At 49.2% G+C, this 23,445-nt stretch overlaps 2 protein-coding genes across 2 annotated transcripts in view; both read left to right on the forward strand.

Moving 5' to 3' along the window:
* The window catches only part of LOC140207265 (uncharacterized), a 225,897-nt gene that overhangs the window by 60,846 nt on the left and 141,606 nt on the right, over nt 1–23,445 (forward strand). The window lies entirely within an intron of this gene.
* On the forward strand, nt 2,000–22,732 carry LOC140207417 (uncharacterized). Its single transcript, XM_072275943.1, has 8 exons — nt 2,000–2,078; nt 2,681–2,860; nt 4,833–4,952; nt 7,365–7,484; nt 13,303–13,419; nt 14,548–14,814; nt 18,089–18,153; nt 21,596–22,732. Exons 1-8 carry the CDS (start codon nt 2,000–2,002, stop codon nt 21,650–21,652), a joined length of 1,005 nt encoding a protein of 334 aa, XP_072132044.1. The 3' UTR covers nt 21,653–22,732.

Raw genomic sequence — 23,445 nt, forward strand, 5'->3', positions numbered from 1 at the left:
TTTTTCCACTAATGATTTTCGTTTTTCTTGCAATATATATTTTTTATTGCAGTTTCTTTATTCCTTGTTGGAATTCCATCTATTTCTGCTCTACTGTCCCTCTATCTAGCTTACCTTTCCAATCGAATTGGGCCAGTTCCTCTCTAATACCACTGCAATTTCCTTTGTTCCACTGAAATATCGATACAGCTGATAGCAGCTTCTCTTTTTTTTCAGATTTGAAACTGATCTCAATCACATCATGATCATTACGTCCAAGGGGTTCCATGACATCCAGCTCCCGAATCGACTCTGGTTCATTACACTGCACCCAATCCAAAGCAGCCGATCTCCTGGTGGGCTTATGAACAAGCTGCTCCAAAAAGTCTTCCCATAGGCATTCTATAAACTCCCTCTCCTGCGATCCACTGCCTTCCCAGCTTTCCCAATCCACTTTCATATTAAAATTCCCCATAATTGTCTTGACATTTTCCTTCTGACACTCTTTTCTATTTCCAGCTGTTTGGAGGCGTGTATAAAAGTGCTATTAGTGTGTTTTTACCCTTGCCATTTCTTAACTCGACCCATAAGGATTCTACCTTTTCTGATCCTATGTCGCTTCTTTCTAGTGATTTGATATTGTTGCTTACAATCAGTGCCACGCCACCCGCTTTACCTACCTTCCTATCTGTCCTATACACTGTGTATTTTTCGACATTCAGCTCCCAATTCCATCCGTCATTTAGCCATGACGCGGTGATGGCCACAATGTCATATAGTTTAACCTGTAGCTGAACAATAAGGTCATCCACGTTATTTCCAATGCTGCGTGCATTTAAGTATGATTATGAGGACACGCAGTCCCCTTTTATTGCCATTTAGTAAAGTATGCATTGAGAAATGATAAAAATGTTATTTTTTTTCCAGAACGATATCACGAAAGCAGATGACAAACCGACTTAAAAACTAACAAGAACCGCATAATTATAACATATAGTTACAACAGTGCAAAACTATACCCTAATTTGATAAGAACAGATCATGGCACAGTAAAAGTCTCAGAGTTTCTCAAAGTCCCATCATCTCACGCAGACGGTAAACCTCCAGCGCCGCCAACTTACCGATTCAGCATCCTGGAAGCATCAGTACATTTAGATCAGTATCTGTTACCGATTTTGCTATTTTTCCATCGCACAGCAAATTATCCTTTCTATTCACCTACCTCTCCATCTTGCCGTCTTTGCTGCACAGTATCTTTGACTTATTTCTATTTTCCTCTTCCTCGACCCTCACTCACACCCTGGTTTCCTCACCCCTGCCAATTTAGTTTATACCCTCCCTAACAGCAATATTAAACAATCCCTCCAGGATATTGGTACCCTTTGAGTTCAGTGTAACACATCGTTTTTGTCTAAGTCATACTTCCCCCAAAATAGATCCCAATGAGTTAAGAATTTGAAGCCCTGCCCCCTCCATTAGTTATTTAGCAGCACATTCATCTGCTTAATTCTGCTATTCTTACCTTCGTTAGCGCGTGGCTCAGTCAGTAATCCTGAGATTATTATTCTGGAGGTCCCGTTTTCAATTTTCTATCTGGCTCCCAGGAATCTAAAGGAAGGGGTGAGGTGTGTAGAGAGAGGAGGTAGGGTTGCGGAAAGGTGGAAGGTACGTGGGCAAGGGAGAGAGAGGAATGTTGGGGAAAAGGGGAGAGTGGGGGAAGGATAGAGAAGCAGAGCGAAAGAGAGAAAGAGAGTGAGAAAGAGAGAGAGAGAAAGAGAGAGAGAGAGAGAGAGAGAGAGAGAGAGAATGAGATAGAGATAGATTGCATGGAACAAGGAAGGACAGAGAGAGAGAGCACGCCACCGTACGAGGAAGGCGAGGAAGCCCCGTGGATGGAACGAGTTTTGAGGGGAGGTGTTTACTTCACTCGCGGGGTGGGGGACTCACTCACTTCGGTGTGTGTTCGGGCTTTGACCCGGGGTTGTGGCTTCCCGCGGATAGAAGGCCTGGAGCCCCGGCGATGAGCAGGAACAGTCCAATGCGCAGACCAGAAACCAGCGGTGTATTCATATCACCCGGAGATTACAGGCTCTTTTTGAGTGAGAGAAATCCCTCGGACATTCCCTCTTTCATTCCCTCCTGCCCTCAGTATCTTCTGCCTTCCTTCCATTCCTGTTCTCTTTCTCCATTTTTTATCTTCCTCTCTACGTCCTTCGTCTATATTCCTCTCCTTCATCACTCCCCACGTATCTCTGTGCACTCTCTATAGCGCTTCTCTCCTGCTCCCTCTCCGACCCTCTGTCCCCTGTCATCCCGTCTCTCTCTCTCCCTCTCTTTCTCCCGTTCACCGCTTCTTTTCTCCCTGTCTCTCCCAATATCTCGTCGAAACTCCTCACTCTCTGTTCTCCACATTCCTTCTCCCTACTCCCGTGTCCCCATTTCCCACACGCTTACCTTCCTTCTCTCTCCACGCACTCCTCCTTCTCTCACCCTCTCTACCCGCTGTACACTGCTGCTCCCTCTCTCAGCTGACCCCTAATTGTCCCCTCTCTCCACTCTGTCCCCTCCCTCTCTTTCTGCCCACTCTCAATATTCTCCCAACACCCGCCACTCAAATCTCTCTCGACCAGGCACTCCCACGTCCTCATTCTCTCAGCTCCCCGCACTTCCTCTCCCTGCTCTCGGTTCCTCTCTTTATCAGCTGTCCATCTGGTGTTGGCTGGTTTCGGTCAAACCGTCTTCTCAACACGGGCTTCCTCTGCCAACGGCTCCTTCCCCTTCGTGAGATCAGTGACGCAGAGACTCCTGAACAAGATGGACGAGGTCAAGACTTATGTGAATGTGAAGTTCCAAAACACGGGCCCACAGTCTCCTTCCAACGGTGAGTGGTGCAGAAATACCTGGGGGCAGAGCTCCATTCTGTGTTTGATCCCGGGTGTGTGTGATGTGACGGGTGGAGGGAACCTCACAGACTCTCAGTGTTCTGTCCCCAGCTGAACGGATGGGACAGTCGATGGGGAGGGAACTCCGTTGGAGGGTTGGTGAGGGGCCAGCACTCGGGGAAGTGGCGTGTGGGGAGAGCCGGGGAGGGGCGGCATAGGGGGCGAGCTGTGGAATAGGTTTAAGAGAGAGTGCTGTGGGAGGATTCAGTGAAGAGAGAATGTCACAGGTAGGGCGGGCTGGAGGTAGTACCGTGGGAGGGGTGTTGAGCAGGGGGCATAGAGAAAGGAGCGCAGTGGGGATGGGCGGAGTGTAGGACACACCGAGGGAGGACTGATGTGGATAGAGGACAGTGGGAGAGGCGTTGTATAAAATATTAACATCACTCTACTCTTTCTTAGCCCATTCTCTATTCCCTCTCTCACACTCCGCCACCCTGTTTCCCCTCCTCTCTCCCCTCTTTCTCCTACTACCTCCCCCTCTCCCTCATTCCCCCGTTCTCTCCCCTCCCTCTCTTTCATCCTCTAACTCCACTTTGTCTCACACGTTCTCGCCCCCTTTTCCTCTCTCTCGACTTTCACATTTCTCCTTCTTGCCTCCCTCCATCTCTCAAACCCTTCTCTCCCCTCTCTTTCCTTCCTCTTCCTCCTTCTCCCCACTCTCCCCTTCATTCCTTTTCATTTTCTCACTGTCCAAACTCCCTACCGTCTCCCTCTTTCACACCGCCCCTCTCCAGCTCTTCCTCTCCCCACGCCCTCTATCCCCTTCTGTCCGCACACTCCCTGTTTCCCCTCACCCTCTCTTTCAATCTATCTCTCTGTTCCTCCTCTCTCGCTGCCCACTATTTTCCACTCATCCACCACTCCACTCCACATTCTCTCCCCTTCTCCATCCACCCCTCTCCTCTGTCTCCTTCACGCTCTCTCCCGTCTCTCTTACACTTCTCTTTTACCCTCTTTAAGTCTGTCTCTCTCGCTCTCGTTGTCTCTTTCCTCTCTCCTCCCTGTCTCCTATCCTCCCGCTCCCCACTTTTGCTATCTCTCTCATCCCCCTCACTGCTCCTTCACTCATGACCTCTGTCGGTCTCCTCTTCACTCTCTCTCCTCTATCTCTCTCCGTTCTCTCTCCCCTATGTCTCTCATTTCCCCGGCCGTTGCCACCATCGACTGTCCATCCATTTCCTTCACGCTCTTTCTCTCTCCTGCTCTGTCTCCCGGGCTCACAGCCCTCCCTTCCCCTTCTCCGTCACCTCTTCCTGCCTTTCATTCCTCTCTCCTCCCCCTCACTTACCTTTCTCTCTCGATGCCTCTCCTCCCCACGCCCTGTTCCCTCTCTCTGTCCTATCTCCTCATTCCATACCCCTCTCTCTCTCTCTCTCTCTCTCTCTCTCTCTCTCTCTCTCTCTCGCTCTCTCGCTGCTACCTTTACAGAACACCTTAGCGCTTGCCAGCACATCGCACAAACCAATCTTCCGTTCGTGGACTCACTTTACAGCGCACGCTGTCGGAGCAGTGCTGCCGGGATAATCAAGGACACGACCCGTCCAGCCAACACACGTTTCGTCCCTCTTCCGTCCGGGAGTAGGCTCAGGAGCTTGAAGGCTCGTACGGCCAGATTTGGGAACAGCTTCTTTCCAACGGTTATAACGCAGCTGAACAGTTCCTGACCCGGATCTGGGCCGTACCTTCCAAATATCCGAACTTGCCTCTCGGTTTTTTGCACTGCCGTACTTTCCATTTTCCAGTATCTATTTACGATTTATAATTTAAATTTTTACTATTTACTATCGATCTGTACTCCAGGGAGTGGGAAGCGCAGAATCAAATATCGCTGTGATGATTGTATGCTCTAGCATCAATTGTTTGGGGACAATAATGTAAAGTGAAGTAAATGTTTCTATCCCCCTCCCCCAGACGGTCTGACCTCCACGTACTCAGAGTTGAACTTTCCGAAAGACGAACCTCTCATCGTTGAGAATGAGGATCCTCCCACCGCCTCGAGGCCCGGCGAGCTGCCAATCACTGCACAGACAGGTCAGCGGTCGCGTAATGACGTCATTCTAAAGCGTTTCACGAGTCATGCACGCAAGTCTCCAGTTTTCTAATGTATCTGAATGGAAAACTTCCTCTGGCCGATGGGTCCATAGACGGACCGCCATCTGGGTAACAAAAAGCTGTCGCTAGCCTGCCCAAGTAACTCTCTCCCCTCTCATTTTTGGTTTGTGCTCTCTGGTCTTCGATTCTCCAAGCCTGGAAAATGTGATTGTGCTCATTCACCCCACCTGTGCCCCACGTGGTTTTGTACACCTCAGTAAGGTCAACTTTGCGCTTCAAGGAATAAAGTCCCAACTAGCCTGACTCCTCTCAGTAATTCAGTCCCTGGAGTTCAGTCAATATCTTCGTAAATGTCCCTCTGCACTCTTTTCTGTTCAAAGTGTTACAAGACTTACCTAATAATGATCACGGTGACACAGGGCGATCTGTATTATCGACAAGTACCCGTGTTGCCCAATTTACCAAGTAGGTGAAATCAGTTTTCAAAAGCTTACAAAAGGAAACTATGACGTTCATTAAGAGGGAAAAGATGAACGATGAAAGGATGAAAGGAAGCTTGCAATAATATCAAAGAGGATACTAAAAGCTGTCTTCAAGTATATAAAGAGTAAACTCCCGTACTCAGTGTCCGGACTGATGAAGAATGGTGTGTCAGACGCCTCATTCATCGCCCTGTGTAACTGTCACTCCACTTTCAGCGAGCTGTGTACTGTCCCTGTAGCCTCATGTCACTTTGCTCCACAACTCTCGCCAGGGACCCTCCAGTTCACTGTGAACGTTTACATAGTTCTTATGTTTTTTTTTTCATATTTATCTTGCTGAAATATGAAAACAAATCAGTCAAATCTCCCTGGGCTCCACACCATTATACGGAGTAGCCTATCAAGTGGAGAAATTAAATAGACTTACTGGAGTCCCTATAATTCATGTCCACTGCTCTGTCCTCGTCGGTCTCTTGGCTCCTCAGTCAGCTTGGCATGTTCTTGTGGAACCTCGCCCATCTTTCCCGATGCACCACCGAGAGCATCTAATCACGATGCAGCTCGGCTTTGAGGGAAACGACTCCGTCCCTGACCGGAGGAAACGGCATAGACTCGTGAACACAGCTCAGCATACCTGGAGTACTCCGTCTTTCCTCCATGGACGCTGTCTGCACTTCCCGCTGCTTTGCTAAAGCAGACAGCTTAATAAAGATCCCCACCAATCCTGGATAATTTTCTTACCATCCATCACCTCCTATCGGTGGAAGATACCGAAGCACGTTTCACCAGGGTCAAAGACAATTTCTTCCCCGATGTTATCAGACAATTGAACAGTCCACTATTCCGATAAGATGTACTCTTCACCTCAACGTTTACCGAGCCGTCGCCCTTGCGCCTTATTAACTGCATGAACTGGACTTTCTCTGTAACTGTGACACTTCACTCCGCATTCTGTGACTGTTTTCCCCTGCTCTAGTCCAGTGACGTGATCTGTTTCCATGGTAATACACTGGGACCTCTCCTGTCTCTAATGTATATGCTGGGGTGGTGAGGAGCGAGGACAGTGGGAGACATGGTGAGGAGGGAGCACGGTGTAAAACTTGAACCACTCTCTCCCTCTTCTAACCTGATTCTCGTTCCCTCTTTTCTCTACCCTCCCCTCCCCTTCTCTCACCCCGTCTCCTCACTTTATCCCTTTCTTCACTCCTTCTCTCGCCTCCTCTATCAGCCTGTCCCTCTCCCAAAATCTTTCCCCTTTTCTCTCCAATGTCCCCTTATTTTCGACCTCCCCGCTCACTGTTATCCTTTTCCGAACCCCACCCGTCCTTCTCACCTCTGCCTGTGCCTACGTTTTCTGCTCACCTCACCTCCACGCCTTCTGCTGCTCCATATCCACCTCTATTTCCCTCTCCTAGACGGTCCCTCCCCTCGTTCTTTCCCCTCTCTCAATTTCTCCTCTCTCTTCCCCATCCATCTCCCACTGTTCTCCGCACACTCTCCCTTTTCAATCACCCCTATTTCGCTCTATCTCGCAACTTTCACTCCCCTATCACTGTTCCTGTCATTCTGCACTCTCCCCTGACACACTCCCCCTCTCCCTCTGTCACTCACTCCCTCTCTGCTTTCTCACCTCGTTCTCTCTCCCCACTGCTCTCGCATTTTCCCGCCAATTGCCCCATCGCTCTCTCCCCGTCCCTGTCCATCGATTTCACCGTCTCTCCTCTCTCCCCTCTCTCTCTGCAGTCTCACAAGCCATTTCCCGTGCTGTCTCTGAGGCCCTGTCTCCCTCTCGCTTACCCATCTCTCGTCCTCTTCTGTTGTCTCTTCTCTCTTTCCGCGACTCTCTCAACCATTCTGTACCACTGTCTCATTCTCCCCCTCATCTGCCTGTCCGTCTTTTTACTCCCAGATGGTCTGACCTCCACCTACGCAGTGCTGAATTTTCGAAAGGGCGAACCCCTCATCGATCAGGACGAGGATCCTCCTATTGCCTCGGGACCCGCAGTGATGCCAACAACTGCACAAGCAGGTCAGAGTTCACAGTTGTGACGCCATTCCGGAAGCTTCAGGTGTCACTTGCTTAAGATTTTCAAATTTCGAATTTGAAACATAGAAGCACAGAAAACCTACAGCACAATACATGCCCTTCAGCCCACAGAGTTGTGCTGAACATGTCCCTCCCTTACAAATCCCTGGTCTTATCTATAGCCCTCTATTTCACAATGCTCCATGTGCCGATCTAAAAATCTCTTAAAACACCCTATCGTATCCGCCTCTACAAACTTTGCCAGAAGCCCATTTCATGCATTCACCTCTCATGAGTAAAAAAAAAAAAAAAAAAAATTACCCCTGACATCTCCTACTCCCCAGCAATATAAACCTTTGTCCTCTTGTGCCAAGCAATTCAACCCTGGGAAAAAAATGCCTCTGAATATCCACACGACCAATGCCTCTCATCATCTTACACCCCTCTATCAGGTCCTCTATCAAGTGACCTCTCATCCTCCGTCGTTCCAAGGAGCAAAGGCAGAATTCACCCAACCTATTCCCATAAAGCATGCTCCCCAATCCAGGAAACATCCTTGGAAATCTCCTCTGCAATCTTTGTATCTTTTCGACTCCTACCTGTAGTGAGGCAAACAGAACTGAGCACAGAACTCCAAGTGTGCTCTAGCAAGGGTCCAATATAGCTGCAACATTGCCTCTCTGCTCCTAAATTTAACTCCACGATGGATGAAGGCCAATACACCGTACGCCTTCTTAACCAGAGTGTCAACCTGCACAGCTGCTTAGAATGTCACATGGACTCGGACCACAAGATTCCTCTTATCCTCAACACTGCCAAGAGTCTTAGCATTAATACTATATTCTGCAATCATATTTGACCTATCAAAATGAACCACTTCCCGGGTTGAACAGCATCTGCCACTTCTCCTCCCTGTTTTGCATCCTATCAATGTTCCGCTGTAAATTCTGACATCCGTCCACACTATCCACAACACCTCCAACCTTTGTGTCATCAGCAAAGTTACTAAACCATCCATCCACTTCCTCATCTAGGTAATTTATAAAAATCACGAAAAATAAAGGTCCCAGAACAGATCCCTGAGGCACACCACTGGTGACCGACCTCCATGCAGAATATGACCTGTCTGCAACCACACTTTGCCTTCTGTGGGTAAGCCATTTCTGGATACACAAAGCAATGTCTCATTGGATCCCATGCCTGCTTACATCTCAATAAGTCTTGCATGGGGTACATTCTCAAATGCTTTGCTGAAATCCATACACAGTACATCTACTGCTCTTCCTTTATCAATGTCTTTAGTCACATCTTCAAAAAAAATCAATCAGACTCGTAAGGCACGACCTGCCCTTGTGAAAGCCATGCTGATAACTCCTAATCATATCATGCATCTCCAAATGTTCATAAGTCTTGACTCTCGGGATCTTCTCCATCAACTTACCAACCACTGAGGTAAGACTGACTGGTCTATCATTTACTGTGCTATCTCTACTCAATTTCTTGAATAAAGGAACAACATCCGCAACCCTCCAATCCCCCGGAACCTCTCCCGTCCCCATTGATGATGCAAAGATCATCGCCAGAGTCTCAGCAATCTCCTCCCTCGCCTCCAACAGTAGCTTTGGTTACATCACATCCGGTCCCGGCGATTCATCCAACTTGATGTATTCCAAAAGCTCCAGCACATCCTCTTTCTTAATATTGACATGCTCAAGCTTTTCAGTCTGATTATATTCATCGGTGCAACCACCAAGATCCTTTTCCATTGTGAATACTAAAGTAAAGTATTCATTAAGGACCTCTGCTAATTACTCCGGTTCCATACACACTTTCCCTCTGTCACACTTGATAGGTCCTATTCTTTCACGTCTTCTTCTCTTGCTCTTCACATACCTGTAGAATGCCTTGGGGTTTTCCTGAATCCTGCACGCCAAGGCCTCTCATAGCCCCTTCTGGCTCTCCTAATTTTCTTGTTAAACTCCCTCCTATGAGCCTCATAATCTTACAGATTTCTAACATTACCAAGCTCGTTGAAACATTTGTAAGCTTTTGTTTTATTTTCTTGTGTGTAAGATGGTGAGAGGCATTGACCGTGTGAATAGTCAGAGGCTTTTTTGACGGGGCTGAAATGGTTGCCACAAGAGGACACAGGTTTAGGGAGCTGGGGGAAGTTACAGAGGAGATGTCAGGGGTAAGTTTTTCACTCAGAGAGTGGTGAGTGCCTGGAATGGGCTGCCGTCAACGGTGGTTGAGGCGGATAGGATAGGGTCTTTCCAGAGACTTTTGTATAGCTACATGGAGCTTAGTAAAATAGAGAACTATAGGTAAGCCTAGTAATTTCTCAGGTAGGAACATGCACGGCACAACGTTGTGGGCCGAAGGGACTGCATTGTACTGTCGTCTTTCTATTCTATTCTATTATTTTCTTTTTGACTGTAATAATTCATCTGCCTCGAACAGTTTTCTGGAATCTCATTCCACCTCCTCCCTGTACTGTACAGTTGTATACAAAAGTTTGAGCACCCCGATCTAAATGTCCGTTACTGTGAAGACCTAAGCGAGTAAGAGATGAACCGGTTGCCAAAAGGCATAGAGTTACAGATGACACATTCCTTTAATAGTTTAAGCAAGGAAACGTTTTTACTTCCATCTTTTGCAGTTTCAAAATAACACAAAGGAGAAATGGGCTGAAACAAAAGTTTGGGCACCCGGCATGGCAGTACTTAGTAACACCACCTTTGGCAAGTATCACAGCTTGTAAATGATTTCTGTAGCCAGCTAAGAGTCTTTCAGTTCTTGTTTGGGGGTTTTCGCCCATTCTTCCTTGCAAAAAGCTGCTAGTTCTGTGAGATTCTCGGGCCGTCTTGCTTGCACTGCCCTTTTGAGGTCTATCCACAGGATTGTCGATGATGTTTAGGTCAGGGGACTGTGAGGGCCATAGCAAAACCTTCAGCTTGTGCTTCTTGAGGTAGTTCATTGTGGATTTTGAGGTGTGTTTAGGGTCATTATTCTGTTGTATGAGCCATTCTCTTTTCATCTTCAGCTGTTTTACAGACGGTGTGATGTTTGCATCCAGAATTTGCCGGTATTTAATTGAATTCATTCTTCCCTCTACCTGTAACTGTTCTCCATGCTGCTAGCTGTGACATAAGCCCAAAGCATGATCGATCCACCCCCGTGCTTAACAGTTTGAGAGCGGCTCTTTTCATGAAATTCTGCACCTTTTTATTCTCCAAGCATACCCTTGCTTATTGCGTCAGAAAGTTCTACTTTAACTTCATCAGTCCGCAGGGCTTGTTTCCAAAATGTATCAGGCTTGTTTAGATGTACCTTTAAATCTTTTGAATAGAACTTTTTGGCCACAATGAGTCCTTCCCCAATTAATATTTCCCTGTCCCCTCTGATTCTATCCTTTTGCATGATAATGCTGAAGGCCAGGGGGCGATGGTCACACACTGAGAGATCTGTTACCTGACCCGGTTCGTTACCTAATACTAGATCTAGTATGGCATTTCCCCTCGACGGCCTGTTAACATACTGTGAAAGGAATCCGTCCTGGACACATTTAACAAGCCCTGCCCCGTCTAAACCTTTGGAACTAATCAGGTACAAATCAATATTAGGAAATTTAAAGTCACCCATCATAACAACCCTGTTATTCTTGCACCTTTCCAAAATCTATCTCTTAATCTGCTCCTCGCTATCGCTGCTGCTACGAGGGGGCCTATAGAATACTCCCAATAGAGTAACTGCTCCCTTCTTGTTCCTGACTTCCACCCATACTGACTCAAAAGATGATCCTGCTACATTACCCACCCTTTCTGTAGCTGTAATAGTATCCCTGACCAATAATGCCACCCCTCCTCCCCTTTTTCCGCCCTCTCTATCCCTCTTAAAGCATTGAAATCCAGGAATATTGAGAATCCATTCCTGCCCTTGTGTCAGCCAAGTCTCTGTAATGGCCACTACATCATAATTCCATGTATATATCCAAGCTCTCAGTTCATCACCTTTGTTCCTGATGCTTCTTCCATTGAAGTACACGCACTTTAGCCCTTCTACCTTAGTACCCTTACACGCTTTATTCTACTTCTCTTTCCTCAAAACATCTTTATATGTTAGATCTGGCTTTAGTCCATGCACTATACTTGCAGTTCTCACATGACCTTTATCCTCCTCCACCTCACTATCTGCTCTAACACTCTGGTTCCCCTCCCCCTGCAAATCTAGCTCAATACCCCACCCCCCACCCCGGAGCAGCACGAGCAAACTTTCCCGCAAAAATGTCAGTCCTCCGCCAGTTCATGTGCAAACCGTCACGTCGGAAGAGTTCCCACTTTCCCTGGAAAAAGTCCCAATTGTCCAGAAACATGAAGCTCTCCATCCTGCACCAACTCTGTAGTCACGCATTTAGCCGCACTATCTTCCTATTTGTAGCATCACTAGCATGTAGCACGAGTAGCAATCATGAGATTGCAACCCTGGAGCTCCTGTCCTTCAACTTTGCACCTAACTCCCTAAACTCTCTTTGCAGGACCTCTTCCGTTTTGCCTATCCACGTCATTGGTCCCTGCATGGAGCACGACATCTGGCTGACCACCCTCCCTCTTGAGAGTACTAGAACTCGATCGGAGATATCGCGAACCCTGGCACCAGGGAGGCAACCGACCATCTAATATTTTGGATCTCTCCCACAGATCCTCTTATCTGTCCCCCTAACTATCGAATCCCCTATCGCTACTGCTCTCTAATTTTCCCTCCTTCCCTTCTGAGTTGAGAGTCCGGTCTCGGTCCCAGAGATGCGACCATTGCAACTTGTCCCGGGTAGGTCGCCCCCACCAACAGTATCCAAAACGGCATACTTATTCTTGATGGGAACGACCACAGGGATGCTCTGCTCATTCTGTCTATTTCCATTCCCTCTCCTGATAATCAGGCAGCTACGCGCCTCCTGACTTATAGGGGTGACTATCTCCCTGAAGCTCCTGTCTATTTCTGCCTCTGCCTCACGAATAATCCGAAGTTCATCCAGCTCCAGCTCCAGTTCCCTAATCCGTTTGTCAAGAGCTGCAGCTGGATGCACCTTTTACAGGTGCAGTCATCAGGGACAATGGTGCTCTCCCTGACTTCCCACATACTGCAAACGGAGCACTCGACTGCCCTAACTGCTGCCTCCATTACCTACCTCTAAGTTAATTCGATTAATTAAAGGAGCTTACCCGTCCTTTACTCACTGGGAACAAGCTCGTCATCAGCCGCTGCTCGCCGAATCCTCTCGAGCCAAAGGCTTCCGACTCTGTTCCCCACTACTCAGTCGCCTGCTCCGTTAATCTGTTCGCTTTGTAAACTCTCCCGCTCTGCTCACCGGCCTACCTTCACGCGCTTGCGCAGTCGTGCCCCGTTCAGACTGTCGAAGACATGACCTCCTTTTGACGATGGGATTCATGGATATGTGGCAAAATTGGCCAATGATACAAAGACATGTGGAGGAGCGAGTTGTGTTGAGGAAATAGATAGCCTGCAGAGAGACATATTTTGGGGAATGGGCAAATAAGTGGCAAATGAAATACAATGTTGGAAAGTGTATGGTCATGCTTTGCTGGATGAAATTAGCACGAGTCATTGAATCCATTTAAGGCAGAGATAGATAGGTTCTTGATTAGTCAGCGTTTCAAACGGTATGGGGAGAAGGCAGCGGAGTGCGGATGACTGGAAGAATTAGATCAGCCCATGATTGAAAGGCCAAGCAGACTCGATGGACCGAATGGCCTACTTCTGCTCCTATATCTTAAGGTCTTATGGCCGTATGGTTTATCCACAGGTGCGCATGAACACGAGTCGAAACTGAAGATGGAAAATAGACCCTACCGTCAGATCTGCCCACTCTGCCTAGTTACGTCTGCCTTCATCGTGATAGTGATCGGACTCTCTATCCATGGTGAGTGGAACGGGTTCCAGATCAAGTCAGACCGTAAATAAAGAGAGAGGATTAAATCCTTAATTTAAAATACCACAGTGGAACCGACACGCCCCTTACCGTAACACCGATTAAAACCTATCACCATAACACGGACGCACACCTAAACGTGATAAAGACACAACCTTCACCGTAACACAATCAAGACTCCTCCTGACACCGACACGCTATTCACCATTACGTGAACAATGCTGTCACCGTCGCACGGTCACGGACTTCAACGAGACACAGATACACTCCTAACCGCGACACGGACACGAACCCCGCCGTGACACAGACATGGCAGTCACACCGACCGCAACGTACCCCTGACTGTAGCGTCGACATGCCCCTGACCGTGTTACTGATAAAGTCTTCAAGGCGACACCGAAACACACCTCACAATGACACCGACACGCTCTTCACCGTGACACTGAGGTACCGTACACCGAGACACCTTCACACTCCTCAACGTGATCCGTTCCACACCGCCTCGTGATAAAGACTCAGAAGTCACTGTAACATCCCTTACAGAGACAATATCACCGCTCAACATAACGCCGATGCACCACTCACTGAGGCAATTACCCACACCTCATACTGACACAGGCAAACCTCTTAACCAAAACATCTCAGCCTGACACTGTTACACCTACCATGGCAATGACATGCCTCTTACCGTGACACAGACACACCCCTCTCTGTGATACCAGCACACCCCACACGATGACACAGATACTCCACTCACCGTGGCACCACCAGGCCACCCACTCTGACATTTCCCTCGCCGTGACATCGAGATACACTTCATTGTGACCCAGCACAACTCTCGCCGGGCCACAGAAACACCTATCACAGTGACACCGTCTCGTCACTCACAGCAACTCGAACATACCCCGCACGATATTGACGCAGATCCCCACTGTGACAACTACAGAACCTTCAGCAGAACATTGATATACCCCTCAGCGTGACAGTACACGCCGATGCCTGTCACTGTGACACCCTTCACCGTGACACTGACACAACACTCTCTGTGACCCGCTCGGTAACGTGACGCCGAATCACGTGTTACTGTAAACGCTAAACATCCTTCACCATCTCTCTCAGTATCACAGATTCGTCACTCCAAGATCACCCTCGACCGAAACTACCATGAGTTAAACTCAACCCTTCAATCCAAGATATCTGTGATTTCCCACCTGAATCACTCCGAGAAAACCTATCTCAAGAATCTTTCTGCGCTCACCTCTAAACTGTCCGTTTTTAAACGAATGCACACTGATCTCCGTCACCGGTTCACTGAGTTGGAAACGAAGTTCAGATCTGTCAACGAAACCAAGGGTCAAATCTGTGAATTGTTGACCAGCAGAAGAGGTGAGGCACCATCTCCCTCTTTAACCCGCTCCTCATCACAGGGCAGGCAGAGAGAGCTGAGGCGTCACTTTGTGTTTGACATCAGGAGTGTGTGAAGAGATGGTGTGGAGGGAGATTCCCTCTGTGTTTGACCGGTGAGTGTGTGATGTTGCTGCATGGAGGAAGTTTCACTTAATCACTGAACCCAGGAGAATATGACGGGACGGTATGGAGGTGAATTACTCTGTGTCTACCCACGGGATTGTGAGTCGTAAAATTACAGGTTCATGCTGTGTCTGTCTGCGAGAATCTCTGATGTGACAGTATGGAGCCAGCTTTACTCTGTGTTTGACAGGCGGATTGTGTGACCGCACAGGGCCCAGAGAGCTTCACCCCATGTCTGATCCTTGAATGGTGTTATAGCACCGTGGAGAGAGAGTTTCACTCTGAATCCGGAAGTGTGTGACGGGACGGTGCGGATGAAATTTCAATCTGTTTCTGACTCAAGGAGTGCGTAATCGGATCGTAGAGAGAGACAGTCTGTGCTGACTCCGGGAGTGTGTGATGTGGCCGTGCAGAGGGACGTTCATTCTATGTGACACCAGATTGTGTGATTGGATGTTGTGGAGGGAATGTGACACAATGGCTGTGCATGGGATGATGTGGGTGGAACTTCGCTTTATGTGTGAACACAGGGGGCTGTGATGAGACGGTTCAGAGAGAGCTTCACTACTTGACTCACCAGGGAGTGTTTGATGGGACGGCATGGAGGAAGATTCACTCTGTGTCTGACCCTGGGAGTGTTTGATGGGACGGAAGGAGGGAGCTTCACTCTGTGTCTGACCCCGGGAGTGTGTGATGGGATGGTGTGGAGGGAGATTCACTCTATGTCTGACACGGTGACTGTGTGATGGGACAGCGTGGTGGGAGATTCACTCTGTGTCTAACACCGGGAGTGTGTGATGGGACAGTGTGGAGGCAGCTTCACTTTGTGACAGACCCCGAGAGTGTGTGATTTAATGAGGTGGTGAAAGATACACTCTGTATGTGACCACGGTAATTTGTTTGATGGGACCGTGCAGAGGGAGGTTAACTCTGTGTCTGACTCCGGCGGTGTGTGATGGGATGGTGTGAGGGAGATTCACTCTGTGTCTGACCCCGGGAGTGTGTGATGGGATGGTGTGGAGGGAGATTCGCTCTGTATCTGACCCTGGTACTGTCTGATGGATAGTGTGATTGAAGATTCACTCTCTGTTTGACTCCCGGTGGATGTAATGGACGATATTAAGGGATATTAACTGTTACTTGTTCCTGAATCCCAGAGCAAGCGTGTTCGCAGGACTGGATCAGAAATGAAGACCGGTGTTATTTCATATCAAAGATTAAAAGTTCTTACGATGTGGCGAAGCATCATTGCTCAAACTCCTATTCAAAACTTCTTGAAGTAAATTGAACAGAGAAAGCGGTATGTGTTAAATCGACGGTAGATATATCCACACCAGAGGGAAGCTACCGCCACACCGTCCCATCACAAACTCCCGGAGTCAGGCACAGAGTGAAGCTCACTCCTTAACGTCCCATCACACACTCCAGGGGTCAGAAACAGAGTGAATCTCCATTCACGCCGTCCCTTCACACACACCCGGAGTCAGGCACAGAGTGAAGCTCCGTCCGCACCATCTCAGCATCCTCGCCTGATGTCAGAAACAGAGTAAAGCTGCCTCCACACCGCCCCATCACACACTCCCGGGGTCAGACACAGAGTGAATCTCCCTCCGCACCGTCCCATCACACACTCCCGGGGTCAGAAACAGAGTGAATCTCCATCCACACCGCCCCTTCACACACTCCCGGGGACAGACACAGAGTGAAGCTCTCTCCACTCTGTCCCAAATACAATCCCTGGGTCAGAAGCAGTGTGAATCTCCCTCCGCAACGTCACATCACGCTCTCCAGTAGACAGATACACAGTGAAGCTCCCTCCACACCGTCCCATCACACACTCTCAGGGTTAGTCACAGAGTGAAGCTCGCTGAACACCTTCCCGTCACATAGTCAAGGGGTCATACACAGCGTGAATCTCTCTCTACACTGCCCCATCACACACAACCGAGGTCAGAAACAGAATGGATCTCCTTCCGAACCAACTCATCACACACTCCCGGGGTATGACACAGGGTGAAGATCCCTCCATACTGTCCCATCACACATTCCTGGGTTCAGACACAGACAGAAACTCCCTCTGCAACGCCCCTTCACGCACTATCGGGATCAAACACAGTGTGAATCTTTGTACACAGCGTCCCAGCACACACTCCATTGTCGGACGCAGAGTGGATCTACCTCCGCACCTTCCCGTCACACAGTCAAGGGGTCATACACAAAGAGAATCTCCCTCCATACTGTGGCATCACAGACTCCCGGGGTCAGACAGAGTGAAGTTTCCTCCACACCGTCCCATCACACGCTCTGGCGCTCAGACACAGAGTGAAGCTTCCACCACACTGTCCCATCACACACTCTCGGTATCAGACACAAAGTAAATCTCCCCCACACCGTCCCATCACACACACCCGGGATCAGAAATAGTGTGAATCTCCCTCCACACCGTGTCATCATACAGTCCCGGGATCAGATAGAGTGAAGCTCCCTCCGCAATTTCCCATCACACACTCCGGAGAACAGACACAGAGTGAAACTCCCTCCACACTGTCCCATCACACACTCTCGGTATCAGACACAAAGTAAATCTCCCCCACACCGTCCTATCACACATTCCCCGGGGTCAGACAGAGAGCGAATCTCCCTCCGCACCGTCCCATCACACACTCCCGGTGTCAGACCCAGAGTGAATCTCCCTCCGCACCATCCCATCACACACTCCCGGTGTCAGACACAGAGTGAATCTCCCTCCGCACCGTCCCATCACACACTCCCGGGGTCAGAAATAGTGGTTATCTTCTCCACACTGTCCAATCACACACTTCTTGAGTCAGACACAGAGTAAAACTGCCTCCAGTCCATCCCAGCACAGACTCCTCGGGTCAGACACAGAGTGAAGCTCCCCTCCGCAACGTTCCATCATACACTCCCGGGGTCAGACACATTGTGAACCACGCCTTCAGACACAGAGCAAAGCTTCATCCAGACCTTACAATCAAGACTCCCGTTGTCAGACACAAACTGAATCTCCCTCCAGCCCGTCCCATCACAGACTCCCGGGGTCAGACACTGAGTGACGCTCCGTAAATTGTGCTGGATTTCAATTATTAATTTTAGCAATTCATTTTCACAGAATTTTGTCAAAAATGCTCTCCGCGGCCAGCAAGACTCATACTGGATTGGATCATGCGAAGCGGGGTGAGATTTGGGTTCATGCAGGTTTTTCGGGAGAGATTAGGCAGTGGGATTAATTTTGGGGACTGGCACGTGCCTCTGGGGGAAGTGGTGTACGGGGAACTTTTGGGGACTGTCACAATTCAGTGGTGAGGGGTGGGTCACTGGGGATATTTTGGTGACAGAAACAGGTCTCTAGGGAGAGAGTCAGGCAGTAGGACTATTTTGTGGGCAGTGTGATTAACTGCTGACTGACGCGGTCTGCGGGAAGAAAGTGTAAAGGAGGAGTGTTTTGGGAAATGACATAGATCTGTGGGAAGAAAAATGCCTCTGCGACTATTTGGGTAGAGCCACTGTGAAGAAGGAGTGGCGACCGACACGGGTCCGTAGGGGTAGATTGGACAAGGCGATTAGTTTGGGGACCGACACGGGCTGTTGGAATAGAGCAGGCAGTTGGGTCAATTTGTGGGCTGACGTGGACTGTCAGAAGAGAGTGGGAAGTGGGAGCGTGTTCGTGATTGACACAGATCTGTAGGGAGAGGTTTGGGCAGTGGGGTCATATTGGGAACTAGCACGGGGCTGAGGGGTGAGAGTGGGAAATGGAAGCATTTTGGGACAGTCATGCGGCCTCAGGAGAGAGAGAGTGTGTCAGTGTGAGTATTTTGGGGAAGAAGACAGGGCTGTGGGGTCAGTGGAGCAGTGAGTTTGTTTGGGGACTGACAGCGTTCTGTGTGGAGAGAGTGAGGCTGTGGGAGTATCTTTGGGACGGACGCGAGGGTCGTGGGGAAGAGGCTGGGGTTCCGGGAGTAACTTGGTGAATGACATCGTATTATGGGGAGAAAATGTGAGAGTGAGGTTATTTTGGGGACTGATAAAGCTGTGTGGGTAGAGCGTTGGGCACGAGATAATTTGGGGACTGACACAGGGTTGCGAAAAAGGGGTCATTGAGAGTATTTTGGAAACGGGAACAGGTATGTAGGAGAGAGAGAGTCCGTGGGACTATTTTGGGGACTGACACCGGTCGGTGAGCAGAGCTTGAGTCAGGTGAAGTAATATGGGGAATAGCACCGGTCGGTGAGGAGAGATTGAGTCAGTGGGAGTATTTTGGGGACAGACACCGTTCGGTGAGGACAGATTGAGTCAGTGGGAGTATTTTATGGAGGGACACCGGTCGGTGAGGAGTGATTGAGTCAGTGGGAGTATTTTGGGGACAGACACCGTTCGGTGAGGAGAGATTGAGTCAGTGGGAGTATTTTGTGGAGGGACACCGGTCGGTGAGGAGTGATTAAGTCAGTGGGAGTATTTTGGGGACTGACACCGGTCGGTGAGGAGTGATTGAGTCAGTGGGAGTATTTTGGGGATCTGACACCGGTCGGTGAGGACAGATTGAGTCAGTGGGAGTATTTTGGGGACTGACACCGGTCGGTAAGGACAGATTGAGTCAGTGGGAGTATTTTGGGGACTGACACCGGTCGGTGAGAACAGATTGAGTCAGTGGGAGTATTTTGGGGATCTGACACCGGTCGGTGAGGACAGATTGACCGAGTGGGAGTATTTTGGGGACTGACACCGGTCGGTGAGGAGAGATTGAGTTAGTGCGAGTATTTTGTGGACTCACACCGGTCAGTGAGTGGACATCGAGTTAGTGGGAGTATTTTCGAAGCAGACACCGGTCGGTGAGGAGATATTATGTCAGTGGGAGTATTTTGTGGAGGGACACCGGTCGATGAGGAGAGAATGAGTCAGTGGGAATATTTTGGGACAGACACCGGTAAGTGTGGAGCGATTGTGTCAGTGAGAATATTTTGGGATCTGACACCAGTCGGTGAGCAGAGCTTGAGTCAGTGGGAGTAATATGGGGAATATCACCGGTCGGTGAGGAGATATTGTGTCAGTGGGAGTATTTTGTGGAGGGACACCGGTCGGTGAGGAGAGATTGAGTCAGTGGGAGCATTTTGGGGACTGACACCGGTCGGTGAGGACAGATTGAGTCAGTGGGAGCATTTTGGGGACTGACACCGGTCGGTGAGGAGTGATTGAGTCAGTGGGAGTATTTTGGGGTCTGACACCGGTCGGTGAGGAGTGATTGAGTCAGTGGGAGCATTTTGGGGACTGACACCGGTCGGTGAGGAGTGATTGAGTCAGTGGGAGTATTTTGGGGACTGACACCGGTCGGTGAGGACAGATTGAGTCAGCGGGAGTATTTTGGGAACTGACACCGGTCGGTGAGGACAGATTGAGTCAGTGGGAGTATTTTGGGGACTGACACCGGTCGGTGAGGACAGATTGAGTCAGTGGGAGTATTTTGGGGTCTGACACCGGTCGGTGAGGAGTGATTGAGTCAGTGGGAGCATTTTGGGGACTGACACCGGTCGGTGAGGAGTGATTGAGTCAGTGGGAGTATTTTGGGGACTGACACCGGTCGGTGAGGACAGATTGAGTCAGCGGGAGTATTTTGGGAACTGACACCGGTCGGTGAGGACAGATTGACCGAGTGGGAGTATTTTGGGGACTGACACCGGTCGGTGAGGAGTGATTGAGTCAGTGGGAGTATTTTGGGGTCGGACACCGGTCGGTGAGGACAGATTGAATCAGTGGGAGCATTTTGGGGACTGACACCGGTCGGTGAGGAGTGATTGAGTCAGTGGGAGTATTTTGGGGTCTGACACCGGTCGGTGAGGAGTGATTGAGTCAGTAGGAGTATTTTGGGGTCTGACACCGGTCGGTGAGGAGTGATTGAGTCAGTGGGAGCATTTTGGGGACTGACACCGGTCGGTGAGGAGTGATTGAGTCAGTGGGAGTATTTTGGGGTCTGACACCGGTCGGTGAGGAGTGATTGAGTCAGTGGGAGCATTTTGGGGACTGACACCGGTCGGTGAGGAGTGATTGAGTCAGTGGAAGTATTTTGGGGACTGACCCCGGTCGGTGAGGACAGATTGAGTCAGTGGGAGTATTTTGGGGACTGACACCGGTCGGTGAGGACAGATTGAGTCAGTGGGAGTATTTTGGGGACTGACACCGGTCGGTGAGGACAGATTGAGTCAGCGGGAGTATTTTGGGAACTGACACCGGTCGGTGAGGACAGATTGAGTCAGTGGGAGTATTTTGGGGATCTGGCACCGGTCGGTGAGGACAGATTGAGTCAGTGGGAGTATTTTGGGGTCTGACACCGGTCGGTGAAGAGAGATTGAGTTAGTGCGAGTATTTTGTGGACTCACACCAGTCAGTGAGTGGACATCGAGTTAGTGGGAGTATTTTCAAAGCAGACACCGGTCGGTGAGGAGATATTATGTCAGTGGGAGTATTTTGTGGACTGACACCGGTCGATGAGGAGATGGGAGCATTTTGAATCTGACACCGGTCAGTGAGGAGTGATTGAGTCAGTGGGATTACTTTGGCGACTGATACACGTTTGCCTGCTGGAGTTGTGTGGTACCTTTTGAAATTGCTTACCCCTCCAATATAGGAAAATGGGCTCTCCTGTCGTGTACAAGATGGACGCTGGAAAGTTCCAATGCAGTGAATGTAACGCCGGTTGGCTAAGCAGTTGCAAAAATGATCAGCACCGTTTCATCTGTGAGAAGCCTACACCCTTGTGCGCGGATATTCCTGAAAAGATCCGGGATCTCTGTCAGAAGCCCGTGGGGCCGACTTAAGTCAAGTGACACCATTCTCTTACCCCAATTGCTGCTCGCATCCCCGACTCTGACAAACCCATCCGCTCTGCTCCTCGCCCATACCCAATTACTATCTCCCTACCTATGGCACTCTTACTCATCATCTCGCTCTCTCTTTACCCTCGCCCCTCCGAACTCGCTCTCTCTGATAACTCCTCCCGTGCCACCTCTCCCTATCTCATCCCCATTTTCCTTCCCCTCACGTTCTTGTCTCCCCCTGCCAGCATCAAGACTGTTTCCTATATTTGTCACCTGACTTATCATCTGCGAGTTAACAGCCCTGAGATTTGTATTCTTGCACGATCTGTACGGCGCAAAGATGTAAAGTTAATGTAAGGTGTAATAAGTACCTCTAAAATGTCGAAGTGGTGCTCATGCGTTCAAAAATATGATGCCGGAGGGGAAGAAGGTGTTCCTGAATCGTTGAGTTTTCCGGATCCTGTGCCTCATCCCTGGTGACAGAAACGAACAGGGAGCTTGTCCCGGGGTGAGGGACTCTGTGATGGATACTGCCTTCTCGAGGCATCGCATCTTGAAGATGTCCTCGATGCTGGAGAGTGTTCTGCCCGTGTTGGAGCTGGCTGAGTTTACATCCCTCTGCCGCCTCTGAGGACCTTGTGCGTTGCCGCCTGCACAACAGGCGGCGATGCAATAAGTCCCGGCGATCATTTGATCCATTTGAGCCCAAATCCTCTCAAACTGCTAACGTTGTAATTACTTCTGTAACGAGAGGTATGTGGTGGTGATAGGAAGTGTAGAGAATGTTCGGGAGTACACTGAAACTCTGACTCGAAACAAACAAGACGACAGTAAAGAAATCCAAAGATTAAATCACAAAATTAGTCCTCGAAATGGATCTCCTTCGGTTGAGCACTGAGTGCTCAGCATGGTGACGCCTACGACAGATTTGCCATTAAACAATTTTGACGGGAAATAATTGGCAGTCTGTGCCTGAAAGCGAAAGGGTAGCTAACCACATTCCGGGGAATGGGCCTGCTGACGCTTCGAAGTCTGGTGCTGTTCAGTCGGGAACATGACACGTCCTTCGTGTTTGCATGAAATGTGTTGTGCCCAGGACAGATCCACTGAGACGGTGACACCCAGCAACACAGCAGCTTAAAATTATTCCATAAGATATGGGAACAGTGATAGGCCATTTGGCCAATCGAGTCTACTGCATCATTCATCATGTCTGATCAATTTCCTCTCAGCCGCAATCTCCAGTATTTTCACTGTATTGTTTCATACCCTGACTAATCCAGAAGCAGTCAACATTCAATATATCTAATGTCGGCCTCCACAGACGCCTGTATAACCCATTCCACAGACTAACCATACTCTGGCGAAATAAATTCCTCCCAATCTCTTTCTCAAAGGACGGACTTCCATTCCTATGTAGGTCCGCTGGTCTTCGACTGTCCCGTCACGGGGAACCTTCTCTCAACATCTACTTTAACAAGGCCTTTAAAGATTCGATCGGTTTCAACAACACCTCCCATCACCCGCCGCCCTCATTTCTCTGAGTTTCATCCATCAAACGCTACTGATTTGATAAGCGTTCCACTCATAAGAGCACATAACCATATAACACTTACAGCATGGAAAAGGCCATCTCGGCCCTTCTGGTCCGTGCTGAACT

The sequence above is a fragment of the Mobula birostris genome, chromosome 13 (assembly GCF_030028105.1).
Source record: "Mobula birostris isolate sMobBir1 chromosome 13, sMobBir1.hap1, whole genome shotgun sequence".
In the NCBI taxonomy this organism is placed as follows: Eukaryota; Metazoa; Chordata; class Chondrichthyes; order Myliobatiformes; family Myliobatidae; genus Mobula; species Mobula birostris.

Bases quoted from the DNA above. Each gene is read 5' to 3' on its own strand.
- LOC140207417 (XM_072275943.1), top strand. From the start codon at position 2,000: ATGAGCAGGAACAGTCCAATGCGCAGACCAGAAACCAGCGGTGTATTC. The intron at 2,079-2,680 runs GTGAGAGAAATC...TCTCTTTATCAG, and splicing joins AGATTACAGGCTCTTTTTGA to CTGTCCATCTGGTGTTGGCT. The intron at 14,815-18,088 runs GTGAGGCACCAT...TCATTTTCACAG, and splicing joins ATTGTTGACCAGCAGAAGAG to AATTTTGTCAAAAATGCTCT.